The 16,623-nt window shown below is 34.8% G+C and overlaps 2 protein-coding genes and 4 pseudogenes across 2 annotated transcripts; 3 read left to right on the top strand and 3 right to left on the bottom strand.

Annotated features, from left to right (window-relative positions):
• The first annotated feature begins 2,000 nt into the window (after positions 1-2,000).
• LOC140675977 (cytochrome c oxidase subunit 1-like) lies at positions 2,001-2,678 on the top strand (annotated as a pseudogene).
• Positions 2,679-4,801: 2,123 nt separating this feature from the next.
• LOC140675976 (ATP synthase subunit a-like) lies at positions 4,802-5,309 on the top strand (annotated as a pseudogene).
• Positions 5,310-5,619: 310 nt separating this feature from the next.
• On the top strand, positions 5,620-6,099 carry LOC140675985 (cytochrome c oxidase subunit 3-like; annotated as a pseudogene).
• A 1,449-nt stretch (positions 6,100-7,548) lies between these two features.
• Positions 7,549-8,718, bottom strand: LOC140675975 (NADH-ubiquinone oxidoreductase chain 5-like; annotated as a pseudogene).
• Positions 8,719-9,242: 524 nt separating this feature from the next.
• On the bottom strand, positions 9,243-13,214 carry LOC140675974 (NADH-ubiquinone oxidoreductase chain 4-like). The gene is given in 2 exon segments (XM_072910563.1): positions 9,243-9,802; positions 13,154-13,214. Coding segments are annotated over 2 exon segments (621 nt in total).
• Positions 13,215-15,312: 2,098 nt separating this feature from the next.
• On the bottom strand, positions 15,313-15,996 carry LOC140675973 (uncharacterized). The gene is made up of 2 exons (XM_072910561.1): positions 15,770-15,996; positions 15,313-15,658 (listed from the first exon to the last, which is right to left on the bottom strand). The coding sequence occupies exons 1-2, from the start codon at positions 15,994-15,996 to the stop codon at positions 15,313-15,315; spliced, it is 573 nt and encodes a 190-aa protein (XP_072766662.1).
• Positions 15,997-16,623: the final 627 nt, after the last annotated feature.

The following is a 16,623-nucleotide window of genomic DNA, read 5'->3' as shown; positions in this document are numbered from 1 at the left end:
TTTTATAATAATTTTATTTATAATATTTTATTATTTAATTTATTAATTAATCTTTATAACTACTTTAATTTTAATAAATTCTTTTATTATTTTTACTAATACAAATTTAATTTAAATTATTTATTTAAATTTACTTATAACCTTTTTTTAAATTAAATTTACTTATCATATTTAATTTTAACTAATGATTAATAGTCAATTTTCAAAAATATTATACTAATTTATATTTATTTAATTAAAGTAAGTAAGCTAATTCTCTAAGCTTTTAGGTTCATACCCTAAATATAGAAATTTTATCTTTCTCTTATTTAATTAATTATTTTTGCTATTTAAATTTTATTAATAACTAAAAATTTATTTAATGATATGCCTGATAAAAGGATTATTTTGATAGAATAAATCATACATAATTTATATATGTTTTCATTTAAATTAATTTTTTTATATTTAATAGATTTAAACTATCTCAAAAAATTTCAAAAATTTTTATGCTTTATAATACATTAAAATATAATATTAATATTCAATATTTATTCAAAGTTTAATACAACTAAAAAATTAATTTTATTTATATGCATCATAATTTATTCATAAAATTTTTTTTATTGTCTTATTTAATTTATTTTTCTTTTATTTCTTTATTTTTATACGATTTATTAATAATTTAATTTATTATGGAAATTAATAATTTTTTATTCATTTGTTTTTTATCAATTAAATTAAAAAATAAAAAAATTATTTTTTTATATTATCTCATTCAAGCTTTAGCTTCCTTAATAATAATGTTAACTTTAATTATTAATAATTTTATATATATACAAATAAATTTTATTATAATCAATTTTTTTATCTCTATTATAATTAAATTAGGGATCCCCCCATTTCATTCATGAATCCCTTCTGTTGCTATTTTTTTAGATTGATATTCATTATTTATTTTTTTAACAATTCAAAAAATTATTCCTTTATACATAATTTCACTTATTAACCCTCCAATTTTTTTACTATATTTTATAATTTTAACATCTGCATTTATCTCCGCCTTTAAAATAATTAATTCAATAAATTTTAAAATTTTATTAAGATTTTCTTCAATTAACCAAATGTTTTTTTCAATTAACCGGATGAATATTAATTTTAATTTATTTTAAAACCCTAATCTGATTTTCATATTTAATATTCTATACACTTATCCCATTAATTATTATTATAATTTTTATATATTTTAAAATTTCATTTAGATTTTCTTTAAGTAATAACTTTCCTTCAATTAATTTTAATTTAATTTGTTTGTTATTAATTTTTAATTTAGCCAGAATTCCCCCACTAACGTTTTTTATTTTTAAATGAACTATAGTCTATATTTTTTTATTAAATTCAAATTTTTACTTTATTTTTATTTTAATGATTTTAAATTCTTTCATTTTAATTTATGTTTATATTAATTTAATAAATCTAATAATATATTTTTATTCAATTAAAATTAAGCTTTTTAATAAACCAATATACATATATAAATTTTCTTACTCATATAGATTATTTATTTTTTTCATTTTAAGCTTAATCTTTTCATTAATTATAATTTCAATTTAGTTTGTATACAATTTTTTAAAATTAGATATATAATTTTCACCCCACTTAATCAATAAATTTTAAATATTAAGATTTTAAGTTAAATTTATAAACTTTAAACCTTCAAAGTTTACACAATAAAATTTTTAAAAATTTTTAAATTTTAAAAATTCTAATATTTTAATTTTTTATTAAAAATTTCTTTAAATTTGCAATTTAATATTCTTATTAGTTAAACTATAAAATATATAAAAAATTTTTATTTTTATAACACATTTAATGTAATATCAGAAAATTAAAATTTTCTTAAATAAATTTACAATTTATTACTTAAATCAGACATGATATCTATTATTATCTCACTTAAACTTAGTAAATAATTTTATTATCAATAAAAATATACTATGAATAAGTGACTTTATTCAACTAATCACAAAGATATTGGCATTCTATATTTTTTATTTGCAATTTGGGCTGGGATAATCGGATCTTCTATAAGAATAATTATTCGTTTAAAATTAGGATCATCTAATGCACTAATTAATAATGATCAAATTTATAATTCAATAGTTACTAGACACGCATTTATTATAATTTTCTTTATAGTTATGCCATTTATAATTGGGGGATTTGGAAATTTTCTTGTCCCTCTAATACTTGGTTCACCTGATATAGCCTACCCTCGAATAAATAATATAAGTTTTTGACTTCTACCCCCCTCACTCTCTCTACTTTTATTAAGTAATTTTATTAATGATGGAACTGGGACTGGATGAACAATTTATCCCCCTTTAGCCTCTAATACATTTCACAATGGTCCTTCAGTAGATTTAACAATTTTTTCTCTTCATATTGCCGGAATATCTTCTATTCTAGGGGCTATTAATTTTATTTCTACAATCTTAAATATACATCATAAAAATCTCGCAATTGATAAAATACCCCTTCTAGTTTGATCAATTCTCATTACAGCAATTCTCTTACTTTTATCCCTCCCAATTTTAGCCGGAGCAATCACAATACTTTTAACAGACCGAAATTTAAATACATCATTTTTTGATCCGTCAGGAGGGGGTGATCCTATTCTTTATCAACATTTATTTTGATTCTTTAGTCACCCCGAAGTTTATATTCTTATTCTCCCAGGATTTGGGCTAATTTCCCATATTATCATAAATGAGAGAAGAAAAAAAGAAACTTTTGGTGCCTTAGGAATAATCTATGCTCTTATAGCAATTGGATTTTTAAGCTTTATTGTTTGGGCTCATCATATATTTACTATTGGGCTAGATGTTGATACCCGAGCCTATTTCACTTCAGCAACAATAATTATTGCAATTCCAACAGGAATTAAAATCTTCAGTTGAATTACAACACTTCATGGTACAAAAATTAATTATAATTCCTCTCTTTGATGGGCTATAGGATTTATTTTTTTATTCACAATGGGGGGATTAACTGGAATTATACTATCCAATTCCTCAATTGATATTATTCTTCATGATACATATTATGTTGTTGCCTACTTTCATTATGTTCTTTCTATAGGAGCTGTATTTGCCATTATTGCAAGATTTATTCATTGATTCCCTCTTATTACAGGATATTCTTTAAATAATTACTTTTTAAATATTCAATTTATCTCAATATTTGTTGGTGTAAATTTAACATTCTTCCCACAACATTTTTTAGGGGTGAGAGGCATACCTCGACGATACTCAGATTATCCAGACACCTACCTCTCATGAAATATTATTTCTTCAATTGGTTCATTAATTTCTATCATCAGATTAATTTTTTTAATATATTTAATTTGAGAATCCCTATCATCTAAACGTCTTGTCTTAAATATATTCTATCTTAATCCTTCATTAGAATGACTAAGAAAATTACCACCTGTTAATCACAGATATAATGAAATTCCTTCAATTTAATTAAAAATTATCAACTTTAAAAAATTTTAATATGGCAGATTAGTGCAATAGATTTAAACTCTATATATAAAGATAAATTCTTTTATTAAAAATAAATACTTGAATAATTTCCCTTCAAAATTCTAATTCACCTACATATGATATAATAATTTTTTTTCATGATTTTACTATAATAATTTTAATTTTCATTACTTTATTAATTCTTTTTATTATAATTTCAATAATTAATAATAAATTTACTGACCGATTTATACTTCAAGGCCACACTATTGAATTAATTTGAACTATTTTTCCAATATTTATTTTAATTTTTATTGCCATCCCATCAATTAAAATTTTATATTTAACTGATGAGATATTTAATAATAAAATTACCCTGAAATCTATGGGACATCAATGATATTGAAGGTATGAACTTTCAGATTTTTTAAATATTGAATTTGATTCATTTATAATTCCTACTAATGAATTAAACCCCAATGAATTTCGTCTATTAGACGTAAATAATCGTTGTATTCTTCTATATAATTATCCCATTCGTGTTTTATCTACATCTATAGATGTAATTCACGCTTGAACAGTCCCATCTTTAGGAATTAAAATAGATTCTACACCCGGACGACTAAATCAATCAATGTTAATTATAAACCGACCAGGTCTTTTTTTTGGCCAATGTTCTGAAATTTGTGGTATAAATCATAGATTTATACTCATTGTTATTGAATCAACAAACTTTCCTAACTTCAAAGACTGACTTCTTACCTTTTAACTAATTTTTTTTATTTTAATTGAATAATTAATAAATATAAAATATAATTTTTACATTCATTAAATGACTGAAAGTAAGTTTTGACTTTTTAAATCAAATTATAATAGATCTAACACCCTATTTTTAATGTAAAGAATTAGTTTAATATTAAAAAACATTAAATTGTCAATTTAAAAATATTTTCACCCCCACAAAAATATTCTTTTATACCACACATAATACCGATAATATGAGCAATAATGTTAATTTTATCTATATTTTCACTTTTTATGATTTTAAGCATTATTTATTTTTATCCTATCAACTTAAAAATTAATTATTATAATAATATAATTTTAACAAATCCTAAAAAATGAATTTGAAAATGATAATAAATTTATTTTCTATTTTTGACCCCTCAACTAGAATTAATTTTTCTCTAAATTGATTAAGAACTTTAATTATTTTTCTTATTTTTTCATATCAATATTGACTTATCCCCTCTCGTTTACATATATTTTTTAATTTTTTATTAAATTTTCTAATAAAAGAATTTAAAATTTTAATTAATTATTCCTATTCTAATTTAATTATTTTTATTAGTTTATTTTTATTTATTATTGTAAATAATTTCATAGGCTTATTCCCCTATATCTTTACATCTTCTAGTCACTTAAGTTTTTGTCTTTCTTTATCTTTATCCCTGTGAATTTCTATAATGTTATTTAGAATTTTAAATTACACTAATGATTTCTTTTCTCATCTTACCCCTCAAGGAACTCCCTTCATTCTAATACCATTTATAGTCATTATTGAATCAATCAGTCTGATTATCCGGCCTCTCACGTTGGCAATTCGTCTGACAGCAAATATAATTGCAGGACATTTACTTTTATCATTATTAGGATCTTTCTGGGCAAATTATTAATAATTTCTTAATTTTTTTAATTATAATCTCCTCTCAACTTTTATTATTTATTCTTGAATTATCTGTATCAATTATTCAGGCCTATGTGTTTTCCATTCTTTCTACATTATATAGAAGAGAAATTTAATTAATTTTTACTATTTCAAATAAATAAATAATAAATAATTATAATCAAATTTTATAGTATTATCATTATGACAAAATTACATCAAAATCATTCATTTCATTTAGTATCAATTAGACCTTGGCCTATTATTATTTCTTTCAGATTATTTAATAACTTAATTTCAATAATTATATGATTTCATAAATTAAATTATCTAATTATAATTTCTATTCCTTGCACATTATTATGCATATATCAATGATGACGAGATGTAACACGAGAATCAACATTTCAAGGATCTCATACAATTAATGTATATATTGGCCTTCGCTTAGGGATAATTTTATTTATTATTTCAGAAATTTTCTTTTTTATTTCCTTTTTCTGAGCTTATTTTCATTCTGCTTTAGCCCCTTCCATAGAAATTGGTCAATTATGACCCCCCTTAGGCATTAAACCATTCAATCCATTTGATATCCCTCTAATAAATACTATTATTCTTTTATCCTCTGGGATAACAGTAACTTGAACGCATCATTCTATCTTAAATAAAAACTTTAATGAAAGATATCAAAGCCTCTTATTAACAATTATACTTGGGATTTATTTTACCTCCCTTCAAATAATTGAATATTTCGAGTCACCTTTTTCAATTGCTGACTCTATTTATGGGTCAACCTTTTTTCTAGCTACAGGCTTTCACGGAATTCATGTAATTATTGGGACGCTATTTCTTTCAATTTGTTTGCTTCGCATAAATTTTCTTCATTTCAGAAAATCTCACCATTTTGGTTTTGAGGCAGCAGCCTGATACTGACATTTTGTAGATGTTGTTTGATTATTTTTATATATTTCTATTTATTGATGAAGATACTAAAATATTACTTAATTTAAATTAATTTATTATTTTATAAATTTATATAGTATATTCATATTACATTTAATTTCCAATTAAAAAAATTAATAAAATTTTAATATAAATAATTTTAACTTTTATTTATATAATTACATTTTTTATTATTCTATCAACTCTAATTTTATTAATTAATTTACTTATCTCATCTAAATCATTAGCAAATCGAGAAAAAATCTCACCATTTGAATGTGGATTTGATCCTCTATCTAATTCTCGTCTCCCATTTAGAATTCAATTTTTTTTAATTAGTTTAATCTTTTTAATTTTTGACATTGAAATTACTCTCTTAATCCCATTAATTTACATATATTTTATAAATAAAATTATTATTTTTTCCTCATTATTGTTCATTTTCATTCTAATTTCTGGCCTAATCATTGAATATTTAGAAAAATCAATTGACTGAAAAACTAATTAAAATTTATAATTTTTTTACATTTATAAATTTATTTTTTATTCTTGATAAATTTTATTCAGGATTTTAGTTAAACATAAATAACATTTAAATTGCAATTAAAAATTAAATATCTTAATATTTAAATCTTAATTTTCTTTTAAAGTAAATATTTACATTTAATTTCGACCTAAAAATTTAATTAATTTCAATTAATCTAAAAGAACCACATCGAATAAAATTTATTTTTTGAAATAATAATATTTTTGAGCTTCTAACTCAACATTCAATGAAAGGTTTCATTTTATTTCATAAATTTAATAAATATCTAATTAAAAATTATTAACTAAAACCAAAAAAGAGGTAAATTATTGTTAATAATTATATTGAATCTATAAAAAAATTCTAGTTAATTTTTCTTTTTTATTCATTTATATAGTTTAATTAATAAAAACCTTATATTTTCATTATAAAAATAATAAATTTTTCTTTATTTATAAATAAATTATTTAAAAATAAAATCTTATTATCTTAATATCTTCAATATTATGCTTTACGAAATTTAAGCTATTTAAATATAAATTACTTTAAAAATTAATTAACTAATAAAAAAAATAATTAATAAAATTAATACTGAAATAAAAATAAATATATAAATTTTAAATAATTTTATCTTAATTACTAATCTATTTATTATCCTATAAATAATTTTCTTTCCCATAAATTCAATCCATATCTTATCTATCCTATAGGTGTTTAATCTACAAATTATAATAGGACTATAAATTCATATATATATATAATTTATAAATCATATAGATCTAAAAAAATAACTAAATATTAATATAATTAAATATTAATATAATTAATTAAATTTTTTATAGACATAATCAACCTTAATAATACTCCCACAAATAATAATAACATTGTAGTTATTTTTACATTTACATTCATATATAAAAAGTAATTATCAAAAAAAATATTCACATTAATATAGATCCTCTAATTAACCTTAAGATTAATAAAACAAACATCGATAAATTCATTAATTTATCTTCTTTATAATAATAAAATCTTGAATTTTTAAATGAGCCAAAATAAATATAATAAATCAATCGTAAAGAATATGACACAGTAAGAGAAATTGATAAAGTAATTATTATTAATAAAAAAATATTAATATTATTTAAATAGATAATTTCTATAATTAAATCTTTAGAATAAAATCCGGCTAAAAAAGGAATTCCTATTAATGCTAATCTAGAAATATAAAATCTTATTATAGTAAATGGAATAAACTCATTTAAATTACCACATAATCGAATATCCTGATTATTATTCATTAAATGAATTATAACTCCTGCACACATAAATAATAATGACTTAAAAATTGCATGAGTCAATAGATGAAAAAAGGCTAAAAAATTAAATCTTAAACTTAAAATTATTATCATTAACCCTAATTGACTTAAAGTAGAAAAAGCAATAATTTTTTTTAAATCATTTTCAAAATTTGCCATCAACCCAGCTATAAATATAGTAAAAATTGAAATATATAATAAAATTTTCTCAATGCCCCTATTCATTAAATATTTATTAAAACGAATTATTAGATAAACCCCTGCAGTAACCAAAGTTGATGAATGAACCAAGGCTGATACTGGGGTCGGGGCGGCCATAGCTATTGGTAATGAAACAGAAAAAGGAATCTGAGCACTTTTTGTAGCTGCTGCTAAAACAATTATTCTTAAAATTAACTTATAATTTTCCATAAAACTTAAATTCCAACTTCAAAATGTAAATATTAATCCAATTCTTATTAATAACCCAATATCTCCCACTCGATTGCATAAGACTGTCACTATCCCAGAATTATATGATAAATAATTCTGATAATAAATCACTAAACAATAAGAAGTTAATTCTAACCCATCTCACCCAAATAAAATTCTAATTAAATTAGGGCTAATAATCATTAAAATTATTGATAAAACAAATATAATTACTAACTTAATAAACCGATCAATAAATATGTCATCGCCTATATAAATTATTCTATGTAATATAATTATTGAAGAAATTAATATAACTACCCCAATGAACAATGAGACTTAATCAAATAAAATATAAAATTCGACATTAATTGAATTAAAATTAAAAAATAATCATTCCATTATATATCTTAAATTTATTAAATTTAAATATAATCTTATAAAAAAAAATAACATAAAAATAATTATTATAAAAAATGAATAAATTTATAATAATCTAAGATAAATTTTTTTTATATCACTAATTTCACAAATTAATATTTTATTTTAAACTACTTAAATAATGACATTATAATAAAATAAATAAATAATAAACATTACTTATTTATTAATAATTAATATTATCTATATTGACTAATATAACAAAACTAAATTCTATTTAAAAAAATTAATGTATTAAACTTAAATTTAAAATTATTAAAATTAAAGGAATTAAATGAATCAAAATAATCATATGATCTTTTATATAAATAAATTGTTGGAAATTTTTCTTCAAAATAATTAAATCCATGCTGAATATATGAATATAAATATAATGAATAAGCACTCCTAAAAAAACAAATCATTATTATATAAATAATAACAGATATCTCTCATCTAATTAAAACTCTAATTATAAAAATCTCTCTAAAAAAATTTAAAGAAAAAGGAAAAGAAAAGTTAGCAGCACATAATAAAAATCATCAAATTCTTAAAGACGGAAAAATATTTAATATTCCTTTATTAAAAAAAATCAACCGACTCCCTGATCGCTCATAATATAAATTCACTATAAAAAATAAACCTGATGAACATAGGCCATGAGAAATTATTAAAATATAAGCACTAATAAATCCTAATTTTATTATTGTTAATATTGAACATATTATTACATTTATATGTACAACAGAAGAATAAGCCACCAAACTTTTTATATCAATTTCAACTAAACATAAAATACCAATAAACAACCTTCCTACAATCCCAACTCTAAAAATTACATACCTATACTTATTCCTTTGAAAAATAAATATTATAATAAAACGTAATAAACCATACCCCCCTAATTTCAATAAAACAGCAGCTAAAATTATTGACCCATAAACAGGCGCTTCAACATGGGCCTTAGGCAACCAAACATGAAAAATAAAAATTGGTAGCTTAATAAAAAATGCTATAAAATAAACTAAATAATCTCAAAATCCTATATTAATTATTATATTTTTTATCAATAAATTAAAATCAAATGTTATATTATGCTTATAAATTTCAAATAAATAAATTAATAAAGGCAAAGAAATAAATATTGTATATATTAATAAATAATAAGATGCAGAGGTTCGTTCAAAATTTAACCCTCAATAAATAATGACAATAAACATAGGAATTAATCTTAACTCACAAACATTAAATAAAATAATATTAAATTTATAGAAGAAAAATAAATAATTAAAATTAATAATATAATTTCAAATATTAACAATTTTTTCTCATAATTTATTTTAATTAGCCTACCACTCCTCTCCTCCAACTGAATAACTATTTTTATTAAAGCTAAAATTCAAAATCTTAAAGCTAATAAAAAAAATGAATAAAAATCAAACCCTATAAATATTCTCACCCTAATTCAAATATCATCTTTAAATATAAATTTAAATAAAAATAAAAATCTAAAAATAAAACATGAATTATAAAAAAATATAATTTTTTTATTTTTTATTAATAAAATTATAAATATAAAAAAAAATAAAAATTTTATCATATTAATTCAAAAAAAATAAATAATAGAATAATTTAATTATACCATAGTGGTCCGGCCGCGTACACGGTCGTGCGGGCCGTGCCGTTTGACCAGACCGGGGCGACATCCCTTTTAGCCCTAAACTCGCCCGGACCAGACACCTCTTTGGCATCCCCCGGGTGACACCCCTGGCTCACACTCTTGCCTCCGGTGTCCACCCTCGAAGGGTAGCCATTCGCGTGCGTCTTTCGGTTATTATAGTGGCCAAGACAAATCACCACTAGGCGGACTCCTGTATTGGCGGTCCGGCCGCGCTTCATGGGTCCCCACCTTGACGAGAAGCTTCCGCAGGGCCCTGGTTTCGCAGAACCCCTCCTGGGTTCCACTACTAACAGGTTCCCGCTTCCAGTTCCCGATCCAGCAGAGCCCTTCCCCTTGGACGAGTTCCCAGGGAAGGAGTCGAGACACGTACTAGCCCCAACGGCACTTGGCTCGGAGGGGTCTTCGGTGCAACGACGCCCCAATCAACGCGAACCGGTTTCCCCCGGTCAGGCACCAGCCATTTCACAGGATGTTATCGCATTGTCGATCAACATCCTGCCCCGAACGTCTCCGTGTTTTGTACAGGGGGTAAGCGCACCCCAGCTCGAACCGTGTGTAGCATCGGGACGGTAGTGTCCTTCAACCCACATCGGGCTTCCTGACCCGTGTCCCCGCCTCCGCGTTTTTATACGAGGGGGAAGGCGGACCCCTGTGCGTACCGTGTATAGCATCGGGACCATGGTCCTTCAACCTACATCGGGCGTCCTGTCACCGTCAGGGGAGAGCGAACCCTGTTCCTTGTACTATTGTTTCCACGTAGAAACAACTGCCAAGGTTCTACCCGGAACCTCATCGTAGGGTTGTACTAACTTAATCCTATATGCAAGGTGTTATCCATACTGATAAACACCCTGCCCCGGTCGCCTCCGTGTTTTATATGAGGGGGAAGGCGGACCCCTGTGCGTACCGTGTATAGCATCGGGACTGCGGTCCTTCAACCTACATCGGGCGTCCTGTCAACCGATCCGTCTTTCGAGTTTCCTATACAGAGGAAAGAGGACCCCTGTTGCGGTGTTTGGTGACTTTGGGACTCGGATCCAGCCGAAAATCCCTCCATCACCCACCACCAAGACCCGAATCAGAGATGAGCGACCCCCTGACACCTCGCCCTGCTGTCAAGCCAACAGGTCGAGGTCCTACCCGAACCCTGCATCGTAGGGTGGCGACTACCCTACAACGACCAAAGCGATGCCGGCCAAACCCGTCGTCCCCGAAGAGCCGGAGGATCCCCCGACACCGAGATGGCCCGGAAGCGCGACCGTCCCAGGAGGCTCGTCGGCACCCGTAGATCCGCCTCCCTCCAAGAAGCCGCGCCCCGACCGCTCGCTTCCCGTCTTGTTGGGATTTGCGACGCGTAAGCCTCACTTCAGGATCGGCACCCGGGGAGCCCGATCAGCATCGGTTGCCTCTCCATCCGATCGGCTCTTCTGAAAAGGACTCCTCCGGAAGAGAGGACACTCTTCAGGCGGGCACGCTAAGGCCCTCGCGTAGTGTCTTTGTTACTCCTCAACCCCCGCTCAGCCACGCTCCGGCTTAAGGGCTTTCGCCCCCGGCGTACTATGTGGCGTTCACCATCATTTCCGCCGCGACCGTCGCGTCTGTAGCAGGAACCGATTCGTACGCGTCCGACACCCAGGTATGCATGCCGGTGCTATGCATCCTGCCCGAGCCCGGGTCCAAGAGGAAATCCGGCTAAAGATGCGCTTTTAGCTATCTCTCCACTCCGGTTTCCCGGGCTTCAGGACAGAGCCTCCCCACCATGTCAAGGTGCCGCATCATCGGGAAGGAGTAGGGAGGTAACCTAACCTAACCTAACCTAACCTAACCTAACCTTTTTTTTTTTTTTTTGTTACGAGGGGGAAATGCCTTTACGCATCCCCGGCCTGGTATTGGTTGGCCGGGGTATGTGGGACTCGCCGGCGCTATAGAGGAAGCACCGGAATACCCACTAAAACCCCCCCTGGGTATCCTTCCCAGACGGTTTATGCAGAAAGGAGGGCCTCGCCATCGGCACTTTCCCTCCTCCTGCCCGTCTTGTACACACACACGCTTGGACCTGGGTCCAACGAGCACTCGCAGGAACGTCCCTTCCCTATTACGACCCCGGGATACCAACCGGGGTCTTCTCCTTCCCAGATTGCAGTAGACGGAGGTGGAATGTCCGTTTCCTACCCCACTTCCGGCTCTGCGTCTCTCCCACACCAGAGACGTAATGGGGGGGGGGATAATCGTGTCCCCCCCTTTATCGTCATTTTCGTCCTACTTCCTTGTCCACCCCACTGCCTGCTCCGGCCCCCTGGTCCGACCGCCCACTTACTAGTGGGGGTCGGCTTCCAAGGGTGGGGGTCTGCTGTTGGGGGTTCTCGCCCGAATTCCCGGGAGAGGGAGGAGGGGTCTTATCTTCCCTCCCCCGGCGTCTCTCTCGTCCTTCTCTCTCTCTTTCTCGCTCCGCCTCTTTCTTTGTGCTGAAGACTACTCCACAGAAAGAGGCCACCGCCCTCCATTTATCCTCCCCTTCTACCATAGCCTTCACTATGGCTACGAGGGAGAGATCCTCTCCCACGGCCGTGGACAATTCCGCCCGGCTTTCCACCCACGCAGGACACACCTCCAGGGTGTGCTGCGCTGAGTCCAGGGGGTCGGTGCAGTGGTGGCACTTGCCCGTAGTCTCCTACCCAATACGGTCCAGATATTCGCCGAAGCAGCCGTGCCCCGTGAACACCTGAGTCATACGGAAGGTCATTCCCCCCTTCCTTTTTTCCACTCAGGCCTCTAAGTGAGGCCCTATGGCCTCAGCCACCCTACGCCCCGCAGCTCTGCCAGACGGAGAGAGCAACTGCTGCTTCCACCGTTCCAGCATCTTTCTATGGTGCTGCCGCCTCTCCGCAATCTTCGCCCGGGGGACGATGTTCCGCCCCGCCTCCCGGAGCCCTCGCATGCGTCGGTACACATCGGTGTACATCTTCGCGAGAAGCTCCACGGGAGGAATCCCCGCCAAAGCAGTCGCCGCTTCGAATGACACTGTACGGTAAACACGTACCACCCGTAATGCCATTTTCCTTTGGACCCCGTGCAAAATGCCCAGGGTCCTCCGGTTGCCGCTGATATCCTCGGCCCATACGGGTGTCCCGTACAGCATCATAGCGTGAACCGTCCATCCATACAGCCGCCTGACTCGACCGTCAGGGCCTCCCAGGTTCGGGAATAGACGGCCCAGCGCGGCAGCTGCTTTCTCCAGGCGGGGAACTAACTGGGCAAAGTGCGCGGCGAAGCGCCACCCACCGTCCAGCAGTAACCCCAGATATTTAAGGGTATTTCCCACTTTCGTCTCCACCCCCTCCACCATAACCCGAAGGCTCGGCGGCACACTTCTAGCACCTGGCCGGAAAATGATTGCCTCCGTCTTCTGGGGCGCCACCCTCAGGCCCAACTCCTTGATAGCCCGCGTAATACACGCCGTCGCTACCGTGGCCAGGGCCGAGGCCTCCCTTCTGTTTTCCCCCTCGGCTAACACGATCGTATCGTCCGCGTAGCAGACGACCGTGCAGCCGGGGGGGATGGCCGTCCTTACCACCCCGTCGAAGGCCAGGTTCCACAGGAGTGGCCCGAGGACCGACCCCTGTGGGACTCCACATCCCACTCGTCTCGTAACCTCTACCGCGTCCCTGTTGGTGTAATGTAGGGAGCGGTCGCTGAGGTACGATTGGATGATCCGGCGGAGGTATCCCGGCACGCCGAAGCGGGCCATGGCTCTTTGGATACATCTCCAGGGCAGGGTGTTAAAGGCGTTCGAGATGTCAAGAGACACGCCGATCGCCACCCTGCCCTCCCGCACCGCGGCTTCCGCAAAGGCGCGCACCCTCAGTACTGCGTCCACGGTTGATCTTCCACCGCGGAAGCCGTACTGCCGGTCATCCAAGTTCGGCCCGATGCTTTCCAGGTGCTCGACGAGGCGATTGGCGACTATCTTCTCCAGGATTTTGCCAGCCTCGTCGAGCAAACATATGGGCCTGAACGACGAGAGGGTCTCCATATCCTTGCCTTCCTTTTGCAAGAGGACCAAATTGGCCCTCTTCCACCTCTCGGGGAAGACTCCCAGTCTGAGGCACTTCGTGTGTAGGTGTGCAAGATGCCCACCCATCACCTCAAAGGCTCCAGCCCACGCCTTCCTAGGGAGTCCATCGGGTCCGGGGGCCTTGATGCCGCAGAGTCTCCGCCTGCACCTCTCCATTTCTTCTCCCGAGAACGCCAGCTCCTCTGACCATTCAGGTCCTCCTTTCGCAAAGATGGGGGAGGGGGTATCCTCCTCCTCAGACTGTGGAAAGAGCCCTCCGACCACCCGGTCCAGGGCTTCCGGGGAAAGGGTCTCCGTAGCCGGTGGCCCTCTATTGCAAAGCTTCCCGAGCACCATTTGGTATGGCCGTCCCCAAGGGTTCTCTTCCAAGTGCGAGAGGAGCTCGTCCCACGCCCTAGCTTTCGCTTTTTTTATTTCCAGGCGTAGGGCGTCCCTGGCCACTTTGTACGCCTGGTAAAGGCCTCTAACTTCCTCTACCGACCTATCCTTCTTCTTGGCCCGGGCGTATTTCCTCCTTTGATGGACCGATGACCGCCGCAATTTCGCGATCTCCCCGGTCCACCAGTACGCCGCTCTACGGCCTTGCGGACCAGCCTTGATCCGGGGCATTGACGCGTCACATGCATCAGACATGGCGCCCCGGATCCACTCGACTTCCTGCTCTATGTCCCTGTTGGCCTCTCCCGGTTCTCCTCTCCCCAACCACGTGGTCGAGAGGATCGAGGCCATAAAGGCGTCCTCGTTCATTTTCTTTGTGCTCCAGCGCCTAGGAGAGGTCGTCTCTCTCAGCCGTCGACTGGAGCACCTGCTCGGGTGTGACCATGAGGCCGTAGACTATGTACCTATGATCAGACAAAGTCTCGATCTCCGTGGCCACCCTCCACCCTAGCACCCTGTTGAGGGTCGCTAGGGAGGCCCAGGTAAGGTCCACCACCGACTCGCCCCTTTCCCGTATACAGGTGCTTATTCCTCCCTCGTTCAGCAGCCTTAAATCCAGTGTCGCGGCCCACTCCTTGACCGCGACACCTCGGCGGTCCGTCCTCGGGGAACCCCACGTCATCGATTTTGCGTTAAAGTCCCCCGAGACCACCACCCGCCCCACTCCCATCCCGCTGATGATAGCGGTAAGGGAGTCCAACCTCTCAGCAAATCCTGAGAGGTCCAGACTAGGCGGCAGGTAGACCCCGACGACCAAAACGGGTCCCCATCTGACCGCCACTTACCCTTTGCCCTTGGCCACCAGTTTGGCAGGAAGTGAGGCCGGAGCATCCGCCCTCCATGTAATCGCTACGGAGCCCATCTCGTCCCCCACCCACGAAGGGTGCTCGGGGATCCGGTACGGCTCCGCAGCAATGCCCAAACCACAACCACGCTCCGCCAGAGTGTGCACAAACAAGTTTTGCGCCTGACGGGCGTGGTTGAGATTTGCTTGCAAGACCCGAGCCGCCATTTATTTATTATTTGAATTATGACTCGGGCCTGCCTCCGATCCCTTTAATGAAGAGAAGCTTTCGGAACCCCTTTCCCATCCTGTACCTTCTCCTTCAGGGGGTAGTCTAGGGAGAGGAGATTTGTATCCTCGTCCTCCCCTTTGTTTCCCATCTTTGCCTCGGTCTCGCCCACCATCCCAGACCGCCCACCACCCGCTGACCGGCGGGTACTCCTTCCAGGGTATTCTCCCTTTCTATGGTGGTGGGGACATCCTCCGTTTCCTCATTCCCCTCCATTTCCTCCCCCCCTCTTTCAGCTGCTTGTTGGGGGGTGAGGAGCAGGAATTGTTGAGGTCTTTGGCTTTTTTCTCCAATTCTCCCTCTCTCTTCCTCTTCGGTTGCGACCTAGGGGTCGACGCGCCGCGGGGTGTGGGAGTTCCCGCATTCACTGTCCTCTTCGCCGCGTCGTGTCCTTTTTCCCTTATAGAGGATCCTTTCCCCTTTATAGAGGAAGGTTTCCGGCCAGTGCTTTCCTCTACGGGCCTGCGTGTTTCCCCCCTAAGGGCCCCGGTAGTTCGCCCAGTTATGCGACCACCCTGCGCAATGGGGCAGGCCGCACTCCCCGCCCTATGTCTTGCCGGCTTCCC

This window comes from Anoplolepis gracilipes, unplaced genomic scaffold, assembly GCF_047496725.1.
Source record: "Anoplolepis gracilipes unplaced genomic scaffold, ASM4749672v1 Contig26, whole genome shotgun sequence".
Taxonomy (NCBI): domain Eukaryota; kingdom Metazoa; phylum Arthropoda; class Insecta; order Hymenoptera; family Formicidae; genus Anoplolepis; species Anoplolepis gracilipes.
Note: the sequence above shows the minus strand (reverse complement) of the source record. Positions and strands in the feature narration are given on the sequence as shown.